The following is an 18,535-nucleotide window of genomic DNA, read 5'->3' on the forward strand; positions in this document are numbered from 1 at the left end:
TGTCCAGGTGAGCCCACTGAGCCTGACACTCAGGAGATCTCTGCTGCCACCTGCCCCAGGGCACCACACCTTCTTTCCTGCCCATTGACCCCAACAGGGCACAAGGGGGCTGAAACCCAAAGGGCTGGCCTGGCTGGTGTGAGCCAGGCCAACTCTGGGGGAGAGGGCTTCTCCCCATAACGTGGGTGGCCTGAGTGGAAGCAGTGCTGCCCAGAGGAGGGTGGGCGGGGGGCAGTCCGACCCACGGGGGGGCAGTGCTGCAGGCCTGGCTGGGACAGTTTGGGATGCTTCTCTCAACATCTCCATGAGCCACCCACACACCTGGCTTGTGGGTCATCTGGGCAAACCCTCTGAGGGACCAGAACATTCCATAAAACTCGGGCCGCTGGCTGCCTGGGAGACTGGGGTGGGCGCTGGCTAGGATAGTGAGTTTATTATGTGTGGGGTGGTCTGTCTGCTTGGGTTTCTCTTCCTTTTCCTCAAAGGCCCTAACTCACCGGAGACGACCCTGTCCTCACGCTGTCCTGCACTGCGTGTGGATGTAGGGAGATCCCAACCCCCAGGATGCACTGAGGAGGGAGGGGGGCTGTGCCCGGCTGTCACCCACGCCTGACTCCACCTGCGGGCCACGCTCCGTGCCCTTCCATTCCCCTGTGTGACCCATGTCCCTTCCTCCCACTCGGGGTGCGGAGGGCAGGCCGTGCCCTGCTAGGATGGTCCCTCACGGCTCCCAGGACACTCCTGCAGTGGCGCGGGCTGCGCTGTATGTCTCAGGTCACAGCTTGGAAAGGCTGTGGCTGGCTCAGCCCCCGGGGAGTCTGCAGCTGTCAGAAATCTAGGAAAGCTCCTATTTTCTACTTTGGGCTGGTAGTTCCACTTCTGCACACATCTGTGGGTGCCCGACGGGGACCACACCCCGCTCAGGAAGCTCCGGCAGCCCACGCCACACCCTGACCACACTCCCTGGCCAGCTCCGGGAATGAGGGCTTTCCTTGGAAACTCCCTCGCTGCTGCCAAGTGGCCCCTCCCAGGGGAAGGCACCGCCCTGGCCTCCAAGGCAGCCTTGTGCCAGCGCGTGGAGGTGCAGACGGGCGGCCGGCCCGCAGGGTGACTCAGGGAGGAGGGTGACCCCTGCCTCCTGCCAGAGGACGGGTGGGTCCCCACGAGGGGCAAGACCTCTGGCAGTCCTGTCTCCTGCGGGCAAAGCCCCTTCTGGGTTAAAAGGGCTGTGGGGCTCTGGCTGGTGGGTTCACCCTGGTGGTCCCAAGACCAGGACCACGGAGGGGACAGTGCATAGCAGGTGCTCAACCAATATGTGCTCAGTGAATGAACCTCCTGGGGTGGGTGGAAGACAGAGCTGTGGCCCATTCATCCATGAGGGCAAAGAAAGACAAGCCCCCACCTCCCGTGGAGTTTGCACGGAGCAGCGGGGCTCCGGGGGCAGAGTGCCGACTGGCACCGGGGCCCAGCATGTCTGGGCTGGTGGCCTGGAGAGAAGGGCTTGACCTGTGGCCTGTTTCCTCATCAGCAGGGGGGGGTGGCATCGGGATTATGAGACCTCAGGGAGACTCCCTGCAAGGCCCCCGAGGCCGCTGGACACGGCTCAAGCCCTGGCTCACGGTGGCTGACACCAGGCCCCCAGGTGTCAGGCCCCTGGGTACCAGGCCCCGGGCTGGGAGCCATGCAGGACTCTAACTTGGGCTGGACAAGGGGCTGGTGATTTTCACAGTGTCCGCCAGTGCCCTGCCCTCTTGAGGAGGACAGAAGCGCAGCTAGCACATGGCCAAGGCCTTCCAGGGCTGAGATCCAGTCAATCTGGGATTAAAATCCCCACAGAGAGCCAGGGTGTTGGCTGATTACACCAGCAGCATCGACAAGACTAGAGTCACGGGCCCTTAGCCACCTGAGTAGCACTGTCCTGACTTGTGTCCTGCCTGTGCATTTTTATTTCATGGTTTTCTTTAACAACAACAACAACAACAACAGCAACAAAAAAACCACCAAACCACCCCAAAACTCTTCAGTTTTGTCTGAAATAACATGTATGAAGTTTCAGGTTTGAACAACGAGTCCCTCTCAGAGTGAAAGCTGTAACTCAGGGACCAGGCGAAGTTACCTCCCGTACCTGAGAGCACACGGGTCCCCTTGGGGTCCCCATGGAACCCGAGCCCCTTCCTGTTTTATGGAAACCTGACCCCACACCACATCCCAGGATGAGAGCAAATGTCATGTTGAGGCCTGACTCTGGTCCAGGTGAGCCCCACGCCATCTCCCCATGGGCTTCCCAGATCTCTCCCCACCTCAGCCTTCCGGAACTCACCATGAAGACAATGGAGACCAAGTTGGTGAAGTAGGCTGGGAACCGGTCTCTCCAGGTCAGCTTCACCTTGTCCGTCTGCAACATGAAACAATGCTGGGTCATCTGGTGCGGGGCCTGCCGCGGTGGAGAGAACTCTGTGCGCGCGCGCGCGGGTGTGTGCGTGAACACGGACAACGGAAATACTCAGAAACACCTTTACGGAAACACGCCCACAGGTGACAAGTGAAAGCAAACAGTAGCATCCAAGGAAGGGTCTGGGGTCTCATTATCTACCGAATGATGCCACATAAGAGCAGCAATACTAGTGTTGGGAAACGTGACTCCTCTGCGTCCGGGGCATCACAGCGCCACATGCTTTTCTAAATTAGACTGTCAGCCCCGTGTCTGGGAGCAGCCTGAGTCTGGCTGAAGCCTCACTTTAAGGCTAGAAGATCTTAAGGATGTCTTGCCCTCTGCCACCCAGACCATAATAGTTATTTTTCCTGCGCAGGGCAAGCTAAAACAGGTAACTAGCATTACGAGTTGAAACGCCGATTGCCGCGTAGCAACGGGGCACCGTGGTGACACGGGGCCCTGAAGGCTCTCTGGCTCCGGGATGGCCTGGGCTGGTGGGCCCTTGACTAGCAGCTTGATGTCAACCCGCTATCTTTCGAGAACGGGGGTGGATTTTTAAATGATGGGGGCCTGGTGGGGGGGGAATGCATGTATTAGGACAGGGAATGCCACTCATTCCAGGGGCGGGTGGCATGCGTGTTGGCGGGCAGTGCAGGAAGCAGGCACAAGCATCCATGACGAGCGCGCTCCATGGGCTCCAAGAGAAGCCAGGACTCCCCCCAACACAGACCCATGGTAGCCATGCAGTGACATCTCGACACACATCACAGCCCGATGGGTGTGGAGGGAAGGCACAGAAATGTGGGTGTGGATGTTAAAGAAAAAAAAAATACAGAGTTTGTTGAGGACAACACAACAGACTTTGATCGTCTGCAAAACAGTCAAGACTTGCGTTGCCCCCGAAACAGAAGAGTACCAATTTCACCCCCGCCATGGCTGTCTTAACCCTCTGCTTCCATTTGTTTGTTGACTCCTCTGGAATATGCCGGCGCTTCTGAGGGTGGTGGAGGGAACAAGAGAGCACCGTGGGGTGAAGTGTGATGAGGCTCTGGAGCCGCAGGGCACAGGGCCTAGCGTCCCCTTGCCTGCGGGGTGTGCTGGCTGCCAAGGCTGACGCGGGGCCCGAGCGTTTGAAACCAGTAACAGATGGCAGATCCCCATGTTCTAAGGGCAGGGGGGCAGCAAAGCTCTGGGAATGGGAGATGGGGCTTTGGAGATGGACTCCCCAGGAAAGACCTGGCGGGGCTCTGAGCCGCCCTCCGTGAGGGGGTCACCATGATTTCCACAGAGCCACGCCCAGGAGCATAGTTTCATGTGCCAGTTAACAGGTAGGTCTCTTTTATTCGCAGCTGGATTTGGTGCCATAGCTGGGGGGGGGGGGGGGGGGCGGGAATGACAACCATAAAGGAGCTGCTGGGAGCCATGAGACACAGAGGGGAAAATGAGGGGTACGGCCCGCCAGAAGCATACAGGGCCCGGGAGGCCCCCAGAGCCCTGGTGAAAAGGAACCCTGTACACTTGTTGCTCTGGAGATCACAGCTGAGAGGCACACCTGGCACGGCTGCCCAGGTCCACCGTTTGGATTTGGTTATGTCCCTTGACTTTACATGGATTGACGTGAGCCATAGAGCCTTTTTCTCCTTAGGGAAGAACCAAATACTCATCTGTGCTCATGCTAAAAGGTGCCACCGTAAAGGCACGGGGTGAACAGTCCTGACCCTAGCTGAGGGCAAAGGGTGCCACATAGAACACAGGTCTTTGGGGCCTGTAGTGGAGGCCTATGGGGCTTCCGAGGCTGTGGTGTCCAGGCTGCTCCCTTCCGGAGGACAACATAAAGTCCAGAGGGTCTAAGGGGGCCAGTCAAGGCCGGGCAAGGCAGGCTCTGGAGGCAGTGTGCATGGAGATGTGCACACATTCGTGCTTTATGGTTATCTGCAGCCTTGCTAGGACTCCAAGACAGTGTTCAGGGAGCTGCACCCACTTCCTGGCTGAAACAGGATGAAGCTGGATTTTTGCCGTGTTCCAGGAGCTGGGGCCCGAGAGGGGGTTTTTGGTGCACCCACTTTACCCCCCAGATGAGATTTTGGCAATTGCAACCGCTGGACACTTGGAACCAGCAAACCTTGTCCATGCACCACAGTAATAAGGGAAGATGAACCCAGGGGCTTGTGGTGTGGATGTGAACGCAGGGGGCAGGGGGGTGCTTGGGGAGCGTCTGTTTCCCACCCATCAAGGACGGACACACACTTCCCCAGCCACAGGCAGGGGGTGCCAGGGGCCAGGGTGCTCCCCACTTGTCCCTAGGCATACAAAACACCTTCGTTAAAAACCAGCCACACTGCTCTAGAGGTTTGCTAGAATTTAGGCTGTGAACATGACAGCCAATTTGAATGAGATGTTTAGGGGGGAAAAAAGTCACTTGTAAAAAGATGGTGATCTTCAGAACATCATGAAACACTTCCCTCTCATTCCCACGTCTCTGAGGGAAACAAGGAATTGGCTGTCTGCTCAGGGACCTGCTGGGGCAAACCGTCCTGTTTCATAATTCAACATCGAGCACAAGAAGCAGACATAATAAAATGTCAAGTGTCCTGTGAAAAAGCTGCAAAGCTGCCTGGTTCTTCACGTTGAAATGTTGGCTGAGGTTTGAGATACCCTCAGGACAGGTCAAGAAGAGAGACCCAGAGCAGAGGCTGACAAACATCGGCCTGTGGACCAGATCGGGCCCCTTACTCGTTTTTATGGATAAAGTTTTATCGGAACACGAGCAGGCCTACTTGTTTACCTGCTGTCTGTGGCTGCTCTCGAGCTACGGAAAGCATTGAGTAGTTGTGACAGAGGCCTTGTGGGGTCAGATATTTATGATCTGGCCCATGTCTGGGGGCCGGCCCCGGGTCTGTTGATGTGCACGCAGTGTTTGCTGAGCCCTGGTCTATGCTGCTGTGGGCGTACACTGTGTTATGGCCAGGAAAGCCAAACAGCGGTGGCCACCGTACCTCTTTGCTTTTGGATTCTTTCCTAAGTGACTTTTCCAAGACTCTGGCTTCATATTCGGCTCTGGGATGGTCCTGTGGAAGAAACCAAATCAACGAGAAGCCTGTTAACTGAGTTTGAGACCTTCAACATGAGCACACATGACAAATTCAGTCCTTACATTGGTCTCGGGCACCCTCTGGGGGCAGTTCGTAGCTGGCTGCTTGCACCATATCCAATTTAGACTGCCCCACCCATGGCCCGACCAGGATTCTCCCCCTGGTTGGGAACCCCAGCCCACCGGCGTCCGTGTCCTGGAGGCAGGTGGTCTGTGCTGCCGCCCCCCCTGCCGCCCACTTGCTCATCGTGAACACCCAGCCATGAACTGGCCCCCGAGAATGTTCTATCAGGAGCTGTGGGGGTCGAAGAGACTGCAGGAAGTGTCAGCGAGCGCGGGCAGACCGGAGGCGCCAGGCCTCGGGGGAGCCCAGAGCAGGTCAGCAAAGGGCGCTGGAACAGAAGAATGAGGGGTATGAGAGCCGCAGAGTGGGGGAGGAAGCAGAGACCCCTGCCCGCGGTGGAAGAGCTGCGGAGAGCCTGCGCGGCACAGACAGACGGATCAGTGTGCAGGGAGGTCCCACTCCCAAGGAGACAGGCTACGGGGAAGACAGAGGAGTGACAAAAAATCCAAACCTTGACAGCCTCCTTCGGGGAACCAGGACGTAAAAACAAAAACAAAAAGATTTCATTACTTTGTGTTTTGTTTTGTTTTGTTTTTTAAGAAATAGGCCGCATCCTCTAGAGATCATTTTCTTGAGAACCAGAAAGAAGGTGGATGGACACACGGGACAAGAGGGGTGCGGGGAACCGGGGCCAGCAAGCCACTGCTGCCCGGTCACATCTGCGGCTCATGGGGTTGCGGAAGCCCCCAAGGGCTGTATGTGTGAGACTCCGGGAAAGGGCCCGCAGGCCAGTCAACTCGACACAGGCTTCCCTTCCATCACCACCTCCCCGAGGAGGCCCTGAGCAGCCACAGGGGATGGGACACTCACTTGGGGGACTCAATGGGGCCCGCTGGGACCCCTGTCCAATGGTTCTGATCGCCATCCCAGAACCAAGTGCCCAAGCCATCAGGGTGAGGGGATCACAGATGGATCCCCAAGGGGTTGAACAATGGGGACCGCCCTTTCCTTCTCCCAACCACAGGCACATCCTGGAAAGAACATCCTAAATCTAAAATAATAAGAAGATGTGACAGTTTTTTGTCCTACTCGAGTCTTTCTAATAGAAACAGTTGCAGGGAAGGTGCCTCGCCAGGTGGATGGCTGAGTGGGCTGTGGGGGCAGAGCACCAGGGTCCGGGCGTGGCTGTGTGCTAAAGAGCTGCCTGCTGGGGACTGGGACAGATGCAGCCACTTGTGACGTGGGATAATGGGACCTGCCGTGGAAGAGGTTGTGCCTGGAGACGGCAAGTCAGGTGACCCATTCTGGAGCATTTACTGCTCTGTGCCCTGCTCCAGACCTACAGACACTTTACGACCCCTGCAAAGTCCATCGAGTGAGGCCCAGGAGAGGCAAGGACGCTGAGGCACAGAGGCTCGCCCCGGGTCACATGGCAAGGGTAGTAGGAGCTTGGAATGGGACTCTGCAGCCGCTGTGCCTCTCCTGCAGACTCTACCGTCTACGGGGCTTCCCTGGCTGACAAGTACCCGGCCCTTCCGTCCTGGGAAGGAGCGTGTTGTGCAGGGGCACACGTGAGGAATGTGAAAAAAGTCAGTGGAAGAGATTTACAGGTCACTACATAAGTGCACCAGAGCTTTCTTGAAAAATAAACTAAAAGCACGGAGGGGCGCCTGGCTGGCTCCATCAGCACAGTGTGCGACTCTCGATCTTGAGGTTGTGGGTTTGAGTCCCATGTTGGGGGTAGAGTTTGCTTTTAAAAATTAATAAAAAATAAGCATGTACTTTATAAAAGTACTGGTCACTGGGGGGCCAGCCCTGAAGGCTCTGCTCTGTGCTGTGGCTGTGGGAGGGGGGCGTTTTTTGCTGGTCCCTCCTCTGGGAAGTCCTCATTCCCACTCCCCAGCCAGGCCCGACTGCAGGTGGAGAGGGGGCTCCAAGGGGCGTGAGTGTGGCACCCGGGCAAAGGCTGACAGCCCCCTTGGGCCTTGGGTTCATGGGGAGGAGCGGTGGACCCAGTTGTGCTGGGTCGGCATGGGAGCCTGGGTGCACGTCCACGGGAGCTCTGAGATCTGAGACTCCAGCAGACCCCAAAAGGTCACATTGGCGGCTGACTTGGTGCCGGGGAGATGCGGCGGGGGCAGGGAGGGGCGCAGGGGGCACGGGGGCCAGACTGCTCACCTCCTCCTCCTCGAAGCCCGTGAGGTCCCAGTGGTACCTGAGCCGCATCTGTTTCCGCTTCCAGTGCTCCATGAAGGTGGCGGCTGTGGGTGGGAGGAAGAACAAGGTCATCCAGGACAGAGGGCACTCTGGTCACCCACACAGTGTGGTCAGCGAGGTACCGACAGGCTGGACCAAGGACAGGTGAGCTGGTGTCCTCTGTTCCCCACGGGACAGGGGCACTCACTTCCCTGTTTTACAGATGAAGAAACTGAGGCAAAAGGACATTGAGTCCCGGCCAAGGTTCCTCAGCCAGCCAGGGAAGGGCCAGGCCGGCTGGCCCCAGAGCCTATGCTCCTAACATCCTGCTCCAGCATTCTTGAGGACCCCAGGTCACAGGTGGGGGTCCTGAGGTCACCAGGGTGAGGTGTGGGCCAAGGCCACTCACTCAAGATTCAAACCTCCACACTCTGGCTGCTTAGCTGCCCTCTTAGCTGCTATGTCCTACTTTGTATTTGTCCTAGTAGACTCAGCATAGTTCAAATGCTGCCTCCTCCAGGAAGCCCCTGGTCATCCCCCTCCGTGTCGGGAAAAGACCCCAACTCCTCTTGGGAACTCTCTCGCTCACGGTGACCACACCGTCTTCTACTCTGACTCTCATCCCGGTTCAGGGGCCTTTCTGGTGTGTGGGGCGGGGACGCCGCCTTGTCCATCTGGATTCCCGGCACAGACAGGTGCTCAGGAGGGCTCAATGGATGAACGAATGGCTCTCGTGAGCACACAGCCATAGAGATGCAACTGGCTGAATTGCTAGTTATTAAAGCTCCCCCTCCTCGTGGGACAATCGGCGGAGGAGGAGGAAGGGAGCAAGGACAAGTGCGGTTGTATCATTAGCGAGAGCTCAGGCCCCTGGGTGTGTAGACTAGCCTTTCCCCCAGTTTCCCTGAGGAGAAATCCAACGCTTGTCTGACAAGCGGTGGCATCAAGATGGAAATAAGTGAGGTCTGGCGCCCTGCCTGGCAGCGAGGTCCGTGGCCAGGAGAGGGTGCAGCTTTAGAACTGGCAAGAAGTGGGTTTGAGTCTGGCTCATCTCCAGGCTAGAGAGCTTTTGCCTGTCCAAATTGCTCCTCCACGTGAAGGAGAGGTGGCCACAGGGTCCCGAGATCACCCGATTTTGTGTGTAGCTGGCACCCCTGAAGTCTGAGTCGCCCGACCAGCCGGGCTGGCCAGGAAACAGCAACCTCTCTAGGTCTTTCGAATGGGGATGACTTAATCCTGGGCACTGGCCAGACAGGCAGCGGAGGAGAGAAGACAAGCAGGGGATAGAGAGAGTGGATGGAGAGCGGGCAGGGATTGGGGACAGGGGGAGGCGCTGCTGCTGTGGAGCCAGAAGCAGCCAGAGTCCTGGTCACAGAGGGAGGGCCTTCCCGTGGGTGTCAGAGCTGCCTCCTCCAGCCAGCGACACTGGGGAGGCAGGGGAAGTAGGGAGAGGTGCCCGGGCCCTCCCTTCAGCTGCCCTCTGACCTCCCATGGGCAGGACCCACAGGGAATCGGGAAAGCACTGGGCTGAGCAGGCAGCTCCATGGGATGCAGACACTGAGCAGCAGCATCGTGGGGAGCACGGCAGGGGGAGTGGGGGCCAGATGCCTCCTGCAGGATGGATGCTCCCTGCAGGCATCTGGCCAACGAGGAGGACACAAGGGGCTTTCCTCTGCCTCTTCCCACACGTCCTCCAGCCTCTGCAGTGGAGGGGGTCCAGCCTGCCTCACACCCATGACACCTGTTCTGAAAGGCACCTTGCCTCTTCTCTCTGTCCTGGTGCTGAGCGGGAGTGTGACAATGCAGGAGCGCTGGTGCTCACACCGAGGGCTCCATCCAGGCTTCCTGTATCCTCCCCATTGCCGGTTGGCCCATCTCCACCACCACCTCCCCGGCCACCTGCCCTCCCCTCCCCTGGCCACAGTGTCATAACACAACTACCTTGTAAGGAGGACTCTCTGTGTATGTAGGGGATTCAAGGTTGCCGGTAACCCGACCCTTGCCACGATGCTATTTCCATTCATGGATTTACAAGCGACCCCAGAGATGCAGAGGGTTGAACGCCAGGCCTGAGGTCAACTGCAGGTTCACAGCAGGACTGGGATTTGAATCTAATTCCATTTGACCCCAGAGTCTATACTTAACCACCCTACCTGACTGGTCCTCTGGACACCTGATATTCTTTAAGGGAATAATAACCACAGTCATAATAAGTAGCCTGATTATTAGAGCAAACTGCATTGCCATTTTATGGACCAGGAGATGAGGGCTCAGAGAGCTTAACTACTTTGTCCAAGGTCGCACAGCGAGGCAGCTGGTACTTGACCCCAGGCACTCTAGCTTAGGACCTGTGCTGTGAGATCTTAAGACAGATACGAGGACCCTCTTCCAGAGGTCCCTGTGCCCAGGACCAAGGCTGGAGCCTGGTAGCCAGGGGTGGCAGTGGTACCTAGTTAAGCCTTGGTGGGCTTGGTTATGTTGAAGAAATAAAGACATGTTCTATAGAATAATTACTTTTCAGCTTCTTTAAAAATTGGAAGCATTGGCACCAAAAGGCTAGAGCCAAGGTGAGACCATCCGTTTGTCAAAGTTCAGGTGTACCTTCTCCTCTTGGCCACAGACCCCGCCACTCCCCGGTGCTGGACCCCGTGGCAGAGTTTGCACACCTGCCCTGAAGCAAAGGGGTACAGGTGCGGAGCTCAGGCTTGACTGGCAGGAGGGGTGACGTGAAGGCTCACACGGAGCCCAGGGGGCAGGCCCGGCCTCTCAGCTCAAAAGGCATTGTTAGAAGGGGGCTGGGTAACGGCAGGAAGAAGCCCGAGTGTCTGTTCTCCCCAACTGTGCTCCTGCGCCCCCGCCCCCATCCCAACCTCGTGGACAGTGGAGGGTCCTGCCGGGTTCCCTGCTCCCCGGGGAGGTCTTGCCAGCGTACTGCTTCCGCACGCCCCACCTCTTTCCACCCCGCCCTCAGGCCCTCCATGCAGGGGTAACACACTCCTTTTTACAGATGCATAAAGTGAGGCTCTGAGCAATCTTGTGATCGGTTAACAGGTGGCAGAAACCTGGACTGGGAACTTCTGATGCCAAGATTGGCCAGGGCTGGGGCTGGGGCCAGGGTGTGGGGGTGGCTTCGCACCTGTCTGAGGGCAAGCTGTGTGCCGAGCCTGGTCAGTGTCCAAAATAAGTGGCCTCAGTGACCACACAGGGGGCCCAAGAGACAAGACAAGGTCCCCGAAATCCAGAGCCCCGAGGGCAGCAGAGCACAAAGACACAGACAACCCAAGGGGGAGTCCCGGGCAGGGTGGCAGCAGGTGGCTGCGCTATAATTCTTCTTGCTTTAAACATCTGCCATAATGATACAATGTTAGACAAACATTCTTGCAGGGCAGCCCAGAGGCAGCAGGTGAGCGCAGGGCCTGGTCTGCCCTGGACCACAACCAGCTGGGAGCCTGGTGCGTCACTGCCCGCCCTGCCCCTGCAGCCCCAGCCACCCCCCCCGCCCCCATCTACACATCTTCCGACCTGGCCCATGAGGAAGGAGCCCCACTGTGTCTGGCTAAGAGGGTGACCACGGGATAAAAGGCCACGCTTGGTATGGTTCCGTTGACGTGAAACACCCAGGATGGTTATTAGTAAACCCACTGAGAAGGAAAGCAGACTGATGGTTGCCAAGGGCCGGGGACAAGAGGCAGTAGACGGGGAGCTTGCCAAAATTCAGATTCCCGGGCAGGCCAGTGGTAAGCACGCAAGGGTCTGAAGCCCTGACCTCCCGGTCGTCTGGCCTACTTTCCTCCATCCACCTCTTGTCTCATCTCTACTACCCCTGGGGGACAGGCAGGGCTCAGATGCTAGCTCCACAGGCCAGGGGGCGTCCTCCTTACAATGTCACCCCCAAGGGCAGAGACCGGCTTTGTGAACCTCTGGCTCCCAATGCCCCAAGTGTCTGCTAGCCGCACACCTCTCCTCCTCCGGGTGGGGACCAGAGATGCCTCCCCTGGGAGCTGCAGGACCAGCAGGAGCTCTCTGAGCAAGCAGTAGAGACGGGGCTCCCTGAGTCACCAGGCACCCCATTTATTTACCCGCCCCCCAAAGAGACTTAATTAACTCCCGAGTCTCCTCTGGCCATTTAATTCCAGCAAGAATCACAAAGGAGCTGTGTCTACACCCCCATCTGGCTCGGGGTGCTTGGCTGGGCACAGCCCTGGAGGGGTTTCAACCACACCTCCACCATTTCATTAAGATGGGGGCCACCCTCCTGCAGCTTCTTGCAGCCGGACTCAAACCAAACAACCTCCTTTGTTCTGCGTGGAACTGACAAGCAGTTAAAACCCCATTATTATGCCATAATTTCAGAAAATTGATCCTAGCAAATAGCTAAATGGGGCTCAAAGTTGCTTTGTGTGACACCTTCTTGGAGGCTTTGAAATGTCATAAATCCCAGGCGGCAGCAAGCTGGCGTCTCTAGGACCAGTGCTTCAGCGCCTGGGCCAGCGGGCCCCACTGTGCAGGGGACGGCGACACGGCCGGCTCCTGCTGCGGGCAGCGGCAGGTCCGGGATCTGTCATCGAGCCAGCAGAAATGTTAGCAGCTGGAGGACAGGAGAAGAAAGGACACAGGGAAGCAGACACACCAATGGGAAGACGAGCCCCTGGAGGGCAACAAACAAATAATTGAATAAGGGATTTAAAAGGGAACTAACCTCGAGGTCTCTGCTAATTACGCTAGACAGTGATTGTGCAGGCGGGGGGGGGGGGGGGGGGGGGCGGGGAACTGAGGGGGGCGTCTCCCGCTCCCTCTCCCTCCACCTCTGGCTGGGGCTGATGGCACCACCACCTCCCAAGCCCGCAGGCTCTTTCCTGTTACTTCTGTCTTGATTTATAATAAGCTCCTTTCTTCCTAAAGTGAGCGCTTCCCAGGAGTGGTGTGGCTTTTTTGTTATCTTTTCCCCCCAAAGAGAGCATGCAGACCGAACATGCACTTGACAGACGGGCACGTTGCTGTGTCCCGTGGTGGAGGTGGAGGTGGAGGTGAAGCTGAAGAGGCGTGTGTGTGTGTGTGTGTGTGTGTGTGTGTGTGTGTGTACGGGGAGAGGCAACCAGCAGAAGCACAGATTCGCCCCCTTCCCTACAACCTGCGGGGAGGGAATCACGTTTTGCTCTCAAGGATGGGGAGCTGGTAAGGGCCGGCCAACACCGTTGAGGCCATTACGTGGCCCTGCTCTGCACACAGCAGGTGCTCGATAAAGAAGTGTGAACCCCGCACGCTGGCTGCCCTGAGCAGGTGCCCAGAATCGGACGAGATCGCTCGGTCCTGGCCGGGTGAGCCTCCCTGCCTGCCCACCCCTCACGGCCGCCTCTGGGAGACCCTCTGCTCCCCCAGGAGGGCACAGGACGGAGCCTGGAGCAGGTCTGCATGGAGACAGGTGACCGGGCACTGGTTTAGAGCTGGAGAGCCGACGGGCCTGGCGGGGCGTGTTATGTCCGTTAGAGCTGTTAGCTGTGTGGTCTCGGGCAGCCGCGCTCCCTCTCTGGGCTGCGGGGTCCTCATCCGAGGATAACAACTGACCCTCCCTCCAGGGCTCCTGGGTCACCACTGAGGTCACTGTATGCAGGGCTCCTGCCCAGGGTCTGGCACACAGTCAGCCCTCAATGCAGGTTCTCAGGGGGACGGAGGCGCGTCTGGGGACAGATGGGGGAGCTGTCCAGGTGAGGATAAATCTGAGATAATCTCGTCAGGAGGAGGAAGGCCTGTGTCGAGCGGGCATGTCGGCGAGAGCAGGTTAACCCCACAGGCAGAGGGAGGAGGGACAGGTGCCCATGCCCGGGGCCGGGGAACCAGAGTGCTGGACTCCACTCTTGCCTCTGCCTCTCATCTCTGGTGTAAGCCTGGGAAAGCTGCCTCCATTTGCTCATCTGTCAAATGGGGCAATAAAGCTACCCACCTCCTATGGCAACCAGGGCATCAGTGAGTCACCCCACGCACGATGCTCAGCACGGTGCCTGGCAGAGAGCCTAATGGAAGTGGGTCTTCTCCTTTGGATGGGGTGAGGCCACATCACGGACAGACATCCCCAAGCACAGGGTTATATTGGGCTCCAGCCTCCCAGGGTCCAGGCTCTTCTCTCATATTCAATAAGCAAGTGTTCACCGAACCCACGTACCAGTGAACACAATATGACACCTGGCACCAGGCACAGCCCCGAGGATGTCACAAGGAATGACAAATTTGAGGCTCCCAACACCCCTCAGAGTGGCTTATATTATTACCCCCATTTTACGCCTGGGGATTCAGAGAGCAGAAGCAACTTGCCTGAGGTCACACAGCTGCAAGGTGACAGAGCTAAGAGATCTGAACCTGAGTCTGGCCTGGGATCTGCGGCACCATTAACCACTTCACTGCATCTTCCTGGGAGAGAGCCCACCCTGCTGGGTATCGATCGGACCCAAGCGTCAAGCTGACAGTCTGTGCAAGCTGAGCTCCCCCGGGGGCTCGAATGCGCTGCCCAGTGAACCTTCCCAGCTCAGGGCAGGGACCCAGGCCTGTGCGCCTGGCCAGCAGGTGTTCCAGCTTCCGCCTGGAGCTTCCCAGGCCCAGACCAGAGAGGCAGTGGGGAGGAGAGCGCACACCAGTGCTGAGGTCTTGAGGAAGGCCAGGGAGGCTGAAAATGAGGAGCAGAGGGTGGTGTGGGGGTGGCTCGGAGGTGTTTCCTGGCGGACCCAGGGTCCAGAGAGACGAGGGTGGGCAGCGGAACCACACATAGCTACCACCTCCCCAAGCTCTGCAATAACCACAGCAAAGGGTCTTCCAACACAGCTTGAATGCCTCCTGGAGCAGGGTGCTCACTACCTCCCTGGCTGGCTCACACAGTGCTCACCGCTGGAAATCTCTCCCTGTGCTGAGCTGGTGACCTAGGATTTTATTGATGGTCTTGTTTGGAAGACTGCCTTTGTCCACCAAGAGACGTGATGGGATTTATCATGAGGCTATGCTTATTTCTGCACATGCCTGGCTCCCACTCTGAGCAGACGTCCTGGGACGCAGGCGCCACCTCATTGCTCTGTGCCTGTACCTTGCAAGGCAGAGTCTAGCACAGTCCGTGCTCCCAAGCGCCTGTCTTTGCCAACACGAGCCTGCTGATGCCGGTCACACACCCGTGGTGCTGGCTGGAAAGTCCCTCTCTTGGCTCCCCAGTCCTCACTGCACAAAACAAGTGTCAAATCTTTCCAGCAGAACTCCCGTGTTCCCCAAATCCCACAGATGAATCTCCAAATGTAAAAATCTGTAAAAGACCTGCTGTCTTTTTAAAGCTAAGGCAAGCCTAAGGGAGGCAGGGGAGGCGTGCACTGTGCAAAACCTGCAGACCTGCTCAGGGCCAGGCAAGCGTGGGGTGGGCACCCGAGGGAGGGTCCTCCAGCAAGGGTGCTGTGTCCAGGCACCTCCCTCGCTGCGCCCTCATCCTGGGGTAACCATCCTGTCTTGTGGGGGCCCCAGGGTGAGAACTACAGGGAGACTGTGGGATTTTATGCATTTAGGTCCAGGCTGTTCGCTCCAACAAGTGGGACCGATGAGCCCAGAGCCCCAGCCTAGTCGGGAGGCAGGGCTGGGCCGGGTCGGGGCAGGAGCTTCTGGGAGCTGGGGTGGGGACATAGTCCTGGATACTCTCTATCATCCAAGTGTGCGCAGGCTGCGGGCGCTCAGAGCCATTCTGAGCCTGGGGGGAGAGGGACAAGACTGGCCAGCCTCCTCCTGACAGCTGGGGGGTCACGGACCCACCTTTCTGAGGCTCGGGCACAACCCGCATCCGCACGGGGATGACGATGGCCCAAGAAGGAAGTGCAGCCCCCCACGTACGTCCCGTGTGTGTTTCTGCAGGTGACGAAGAGGGTGCTCGTACTTCTGAGATGAAGCTTGCGATGGCCAGAAGCCAATGGAGCTCTCAGGGCTCCTGCAGCACGAGCTGGCCTGGCGCCTGGCGCGGAACGCTTGCGACTGATGTCTTTCAGCTGAAAGCTCGGGATCCCAGCCTGTGCCCCGTTCCCGGCCTCCCTTGGCCTCCCTTGGCCTCTCACCACAGCGAGGAAGTGGCCCACAGCGGTGCCTTGCACCTGTGCACCTGCGACTTATGTTCTGTCCCCAGGAGGACGTGTGTGTGCGGGGACTCAGGGGGCCAGTTTCCTCCCCACCCTGAGGCTACAGCCGGACAGGCAGGACCCCTGAGGCCGATGCCCCATTCGTCGTGGGGTGGGGGCTGCAACTGTACCCCACGTGCTTCACACGAAGCTGGCCCAGCCATGCCTGCCACCTTCTCCTCAACCCCGGGAAAGGCCCGCAGGAGAGCGGAAACAAAGCACCTTTGCCACGACCAAAGTGTCCTTCTCTGTCGGGGAAACCTTTGGAAAGACAATCACCTGGGGCTTGGGGGCTGGGTTCCTTTTAGGGTTTCCCATGGGGAATGTGGGGATAGGTGGGACAAAACTGGGGAGCCTGGGGCTGGGGAGGGGCTGACAAGGTCTCCTGACTGCTGCTCTAGTCCTTCCCATGGGCCCCCTTCCCCGACCGGCCACACTGTGGCCCCTGGGGATAACCTGGCTTCTCACCATTGGCCCAAGCACCTGCCAAGGAGCTCCCTCTGGTCTTGAGGAAGAGCGCTGGCCACTGTCCCTGTCGGAGCTGGGTCAGCCCTCCTTCCACTTCTTCCCAAGCTGCTCCTTACATTTGCTGTCTTTGACTCAAGGATAAGACACAAAAACACCTTCAATACTGCAGGCCAACTGGCTCTTGATTCCTCAGTGAGAACACTGAGCTCTTTACGGTAGGCCCTTGCTGGGACTCTGGGATTCCCCCTGCACCCTTCCCCTTGCTCTCTGCCCCCAGAGGCTGCCCTCACCAGGCCCTGCACCCCTACCACCAGGCCTTTGCACATGCTGCTCCTGCTTGAATCCTGGATTGTCATCTTCCAAGGACAGCAGACACATCAGTTTTGCCTCCTGGCTTCCCCAAACACAGGCACCTCATAAAACTGATCAACCCTCTTCCAGCCAGGCACTGTCACGAACATCTTTACTTCTCACATCGCCCCACGTGTAGGCAGTGCCACCGTGGGTGTGATGATGGCACAGGACCCCTAGTGAGTCAGCCACGTGCTCAGCTTGGTGGATGCTCTGCGGCCAGGACCTCTGATCCCTGCCATGCTGCTTCACAGACGAGGAGGCTGACATTTCCAGGGATGAGGCAGGGAGGGGGCATAGTTGAAGCCTGAGTCCCAAGGGTATAAATGCCCACTGGGTGGCCTGGACAGTCAGAGGGGCACCGAACCATTTAGCAGGTCAGGTCACGGTCACCCCATGGACCACTGGTGGATGTTGGCTTGGCAGCCACATGGGCTCAGGGGCCCACCGGAGGGTGCTTGTGGGGAACCACCCCCACCCAAGCAGCAAGGATGGGGTCGCAGCCGAGGCTTCGGGGAGGGAGACTCCTGGGTGGGCGCTCCTGCTAAGGACACCAGGCTGTGCTCTAGATCCCAGGTGGGGAGGTGGGTGCCCAGCATGCGAGGCGAGATGCTCCAGCTCACAGTTTCGCCAGGACCCGTCCCAGAGCTGGCGGCCACTGCCAGTCACCCCCCACTCAGCTTCCAGTGAGTGTGGACATGTGACCGAGGAGCCAGCCTGGCTGCTCAGCCCTCCCCTCCTCTGCCTGCACTCTCTACCTCCAGACCTCAGGCTCAGCCAACCCTGAGCCTCCCCGCTCCAGGGAGACGGGGCCAGGCGGCACCCTCGGGCCCTGGGACGCCTGCAGCTCCCTTCCTCGCTGACATGTCCCCTGCTGATACCTCGGGCTGAACAGACCCTCTTGGGCGGGGAGGGAGGCTGCCAGCGGCGCAGGGAAGCTGGTTCTGCCTCCACGGTCCCTCCTTTCCTGCAGTGAGACTCCCCGAGCTGCCAGCCTCCCTGGGGTGGCTGCCGAGGTGAGAAGCTCATGTCCCTAACCTCGAGGATTCCGAGATTCTGAAAAATTCTCCCCAGTCCAGGGCTTTGGCATGTCACTGACGACCCACTGCACTCAGCAATGGAGTACCTGAACCAAAGCCTCTGTGACTGGCTCCTGAGCCCGCCGCCGCCGCCCCTGGCACACCCACCGTGCACGGGGACGATGCTGAGTGTGCAGAGCCAGGCACAGGCCCCTCGGCAGCGAAGTGAGGCTCCATGAGGTGCCAGCCCGGCTGCTGCCAGGCCCCTCTGTTTCTACACTGAGTCCCCGCACCTCACATGCCCAGCACCTCTGCCCTCGACATCTTCAGAACATGCTGGAGGGGCTCACACCTCTTCCAGGAAGGCTGTCCTGACTTACTCCTGCAGGCATCTTGGCCTCTCTGTGTCCAGCTCCATCTCCTCTAGATGGGAGTCTCTGGAGGCAAGGATCAGACTCTGGCATCCAGGGGACAGCTCAGCACGCTGCTGCTGGGGGGCCGAACCCTGAATGCCCCCTTGGCAAAGCTCTAACAGGGCTACAGAGGAGGGAACGGACCAGTCTCCTGATCAAAAAACACCTGCAGAAATGCATCTAGCCACCTCCATCACCAGCCTCCCAGGCCCCCAGAGTCTGAGTCAGGTACGGAAGTAGGGAAGCGTCCCCAGAGGAGGAGCTGGGTGCCTTGGACTTGGGGCGGCAGTGGAGTCTAGGGTTTAAGGCTATGGGCTCTGGAAACCGCACGTTTGATCCTGGTCTTGGACACCCAGGAGCCGAGTGACCC

The 18,535-nt window shown here is 58.5% G+C and overlaps 1 protein-coding gene across 4 annotated transcripts in view; it reads right to left on the minus strand.

The window, feature by feature from the left end:
* ANO1 (anoctamin 1) overlaps window positions 1-18,535 on the minus strand; it is an 81,444-nt gene that overhangs the window by 21,875 nt on the left and 41,034 nt on the right. For 2 of the 4 annotated variants that reach the window (XM_038563651.1, XM_038563650.1), the window contains 5 exons: window positions 7,768-7,850; window positions 6,101-6,112; window positions 5,431-5,502; window positions 3,351-3,428; window positions 2,321-2,395 (listed from right to left, as the gene is read on the minus strand). In XM_038563651.1, the coding sequence (XP_038419579.1) occupies window positions 2,321-2,395; window positions 3,351-3,428; window positions 5,431-5,502; window positions 6,101-6,112; window positions 7,768-7,850 (320 nt within the window). The remainder of the gene's footprint in view (window positions 1-2,320; window positions 2,396-3,350; window positions 3,429-5,430; window positions 5,503-6,100; window positions 6,113-7,767; window positions 7,851-18,535) is intronic. The other 2 variants (XM_038563653.1, XM_038563652.1) reach the window with 1 other exon arrangement.

This window comes from Canis lupus, chromosome 18 (assembly GCF_011100685.1).
Source record: "Canis lupus familiaris isolate Mischka breed German Shepherd chromosome 18, alternate assembly UU_Cfam_GSD_1.0, whole genome shotgun sequence".
NCBI lineage: Eukaryota > Metazoa > Chordata > Mammalia > Carnivora > Canidae > Canis > Canis lupus.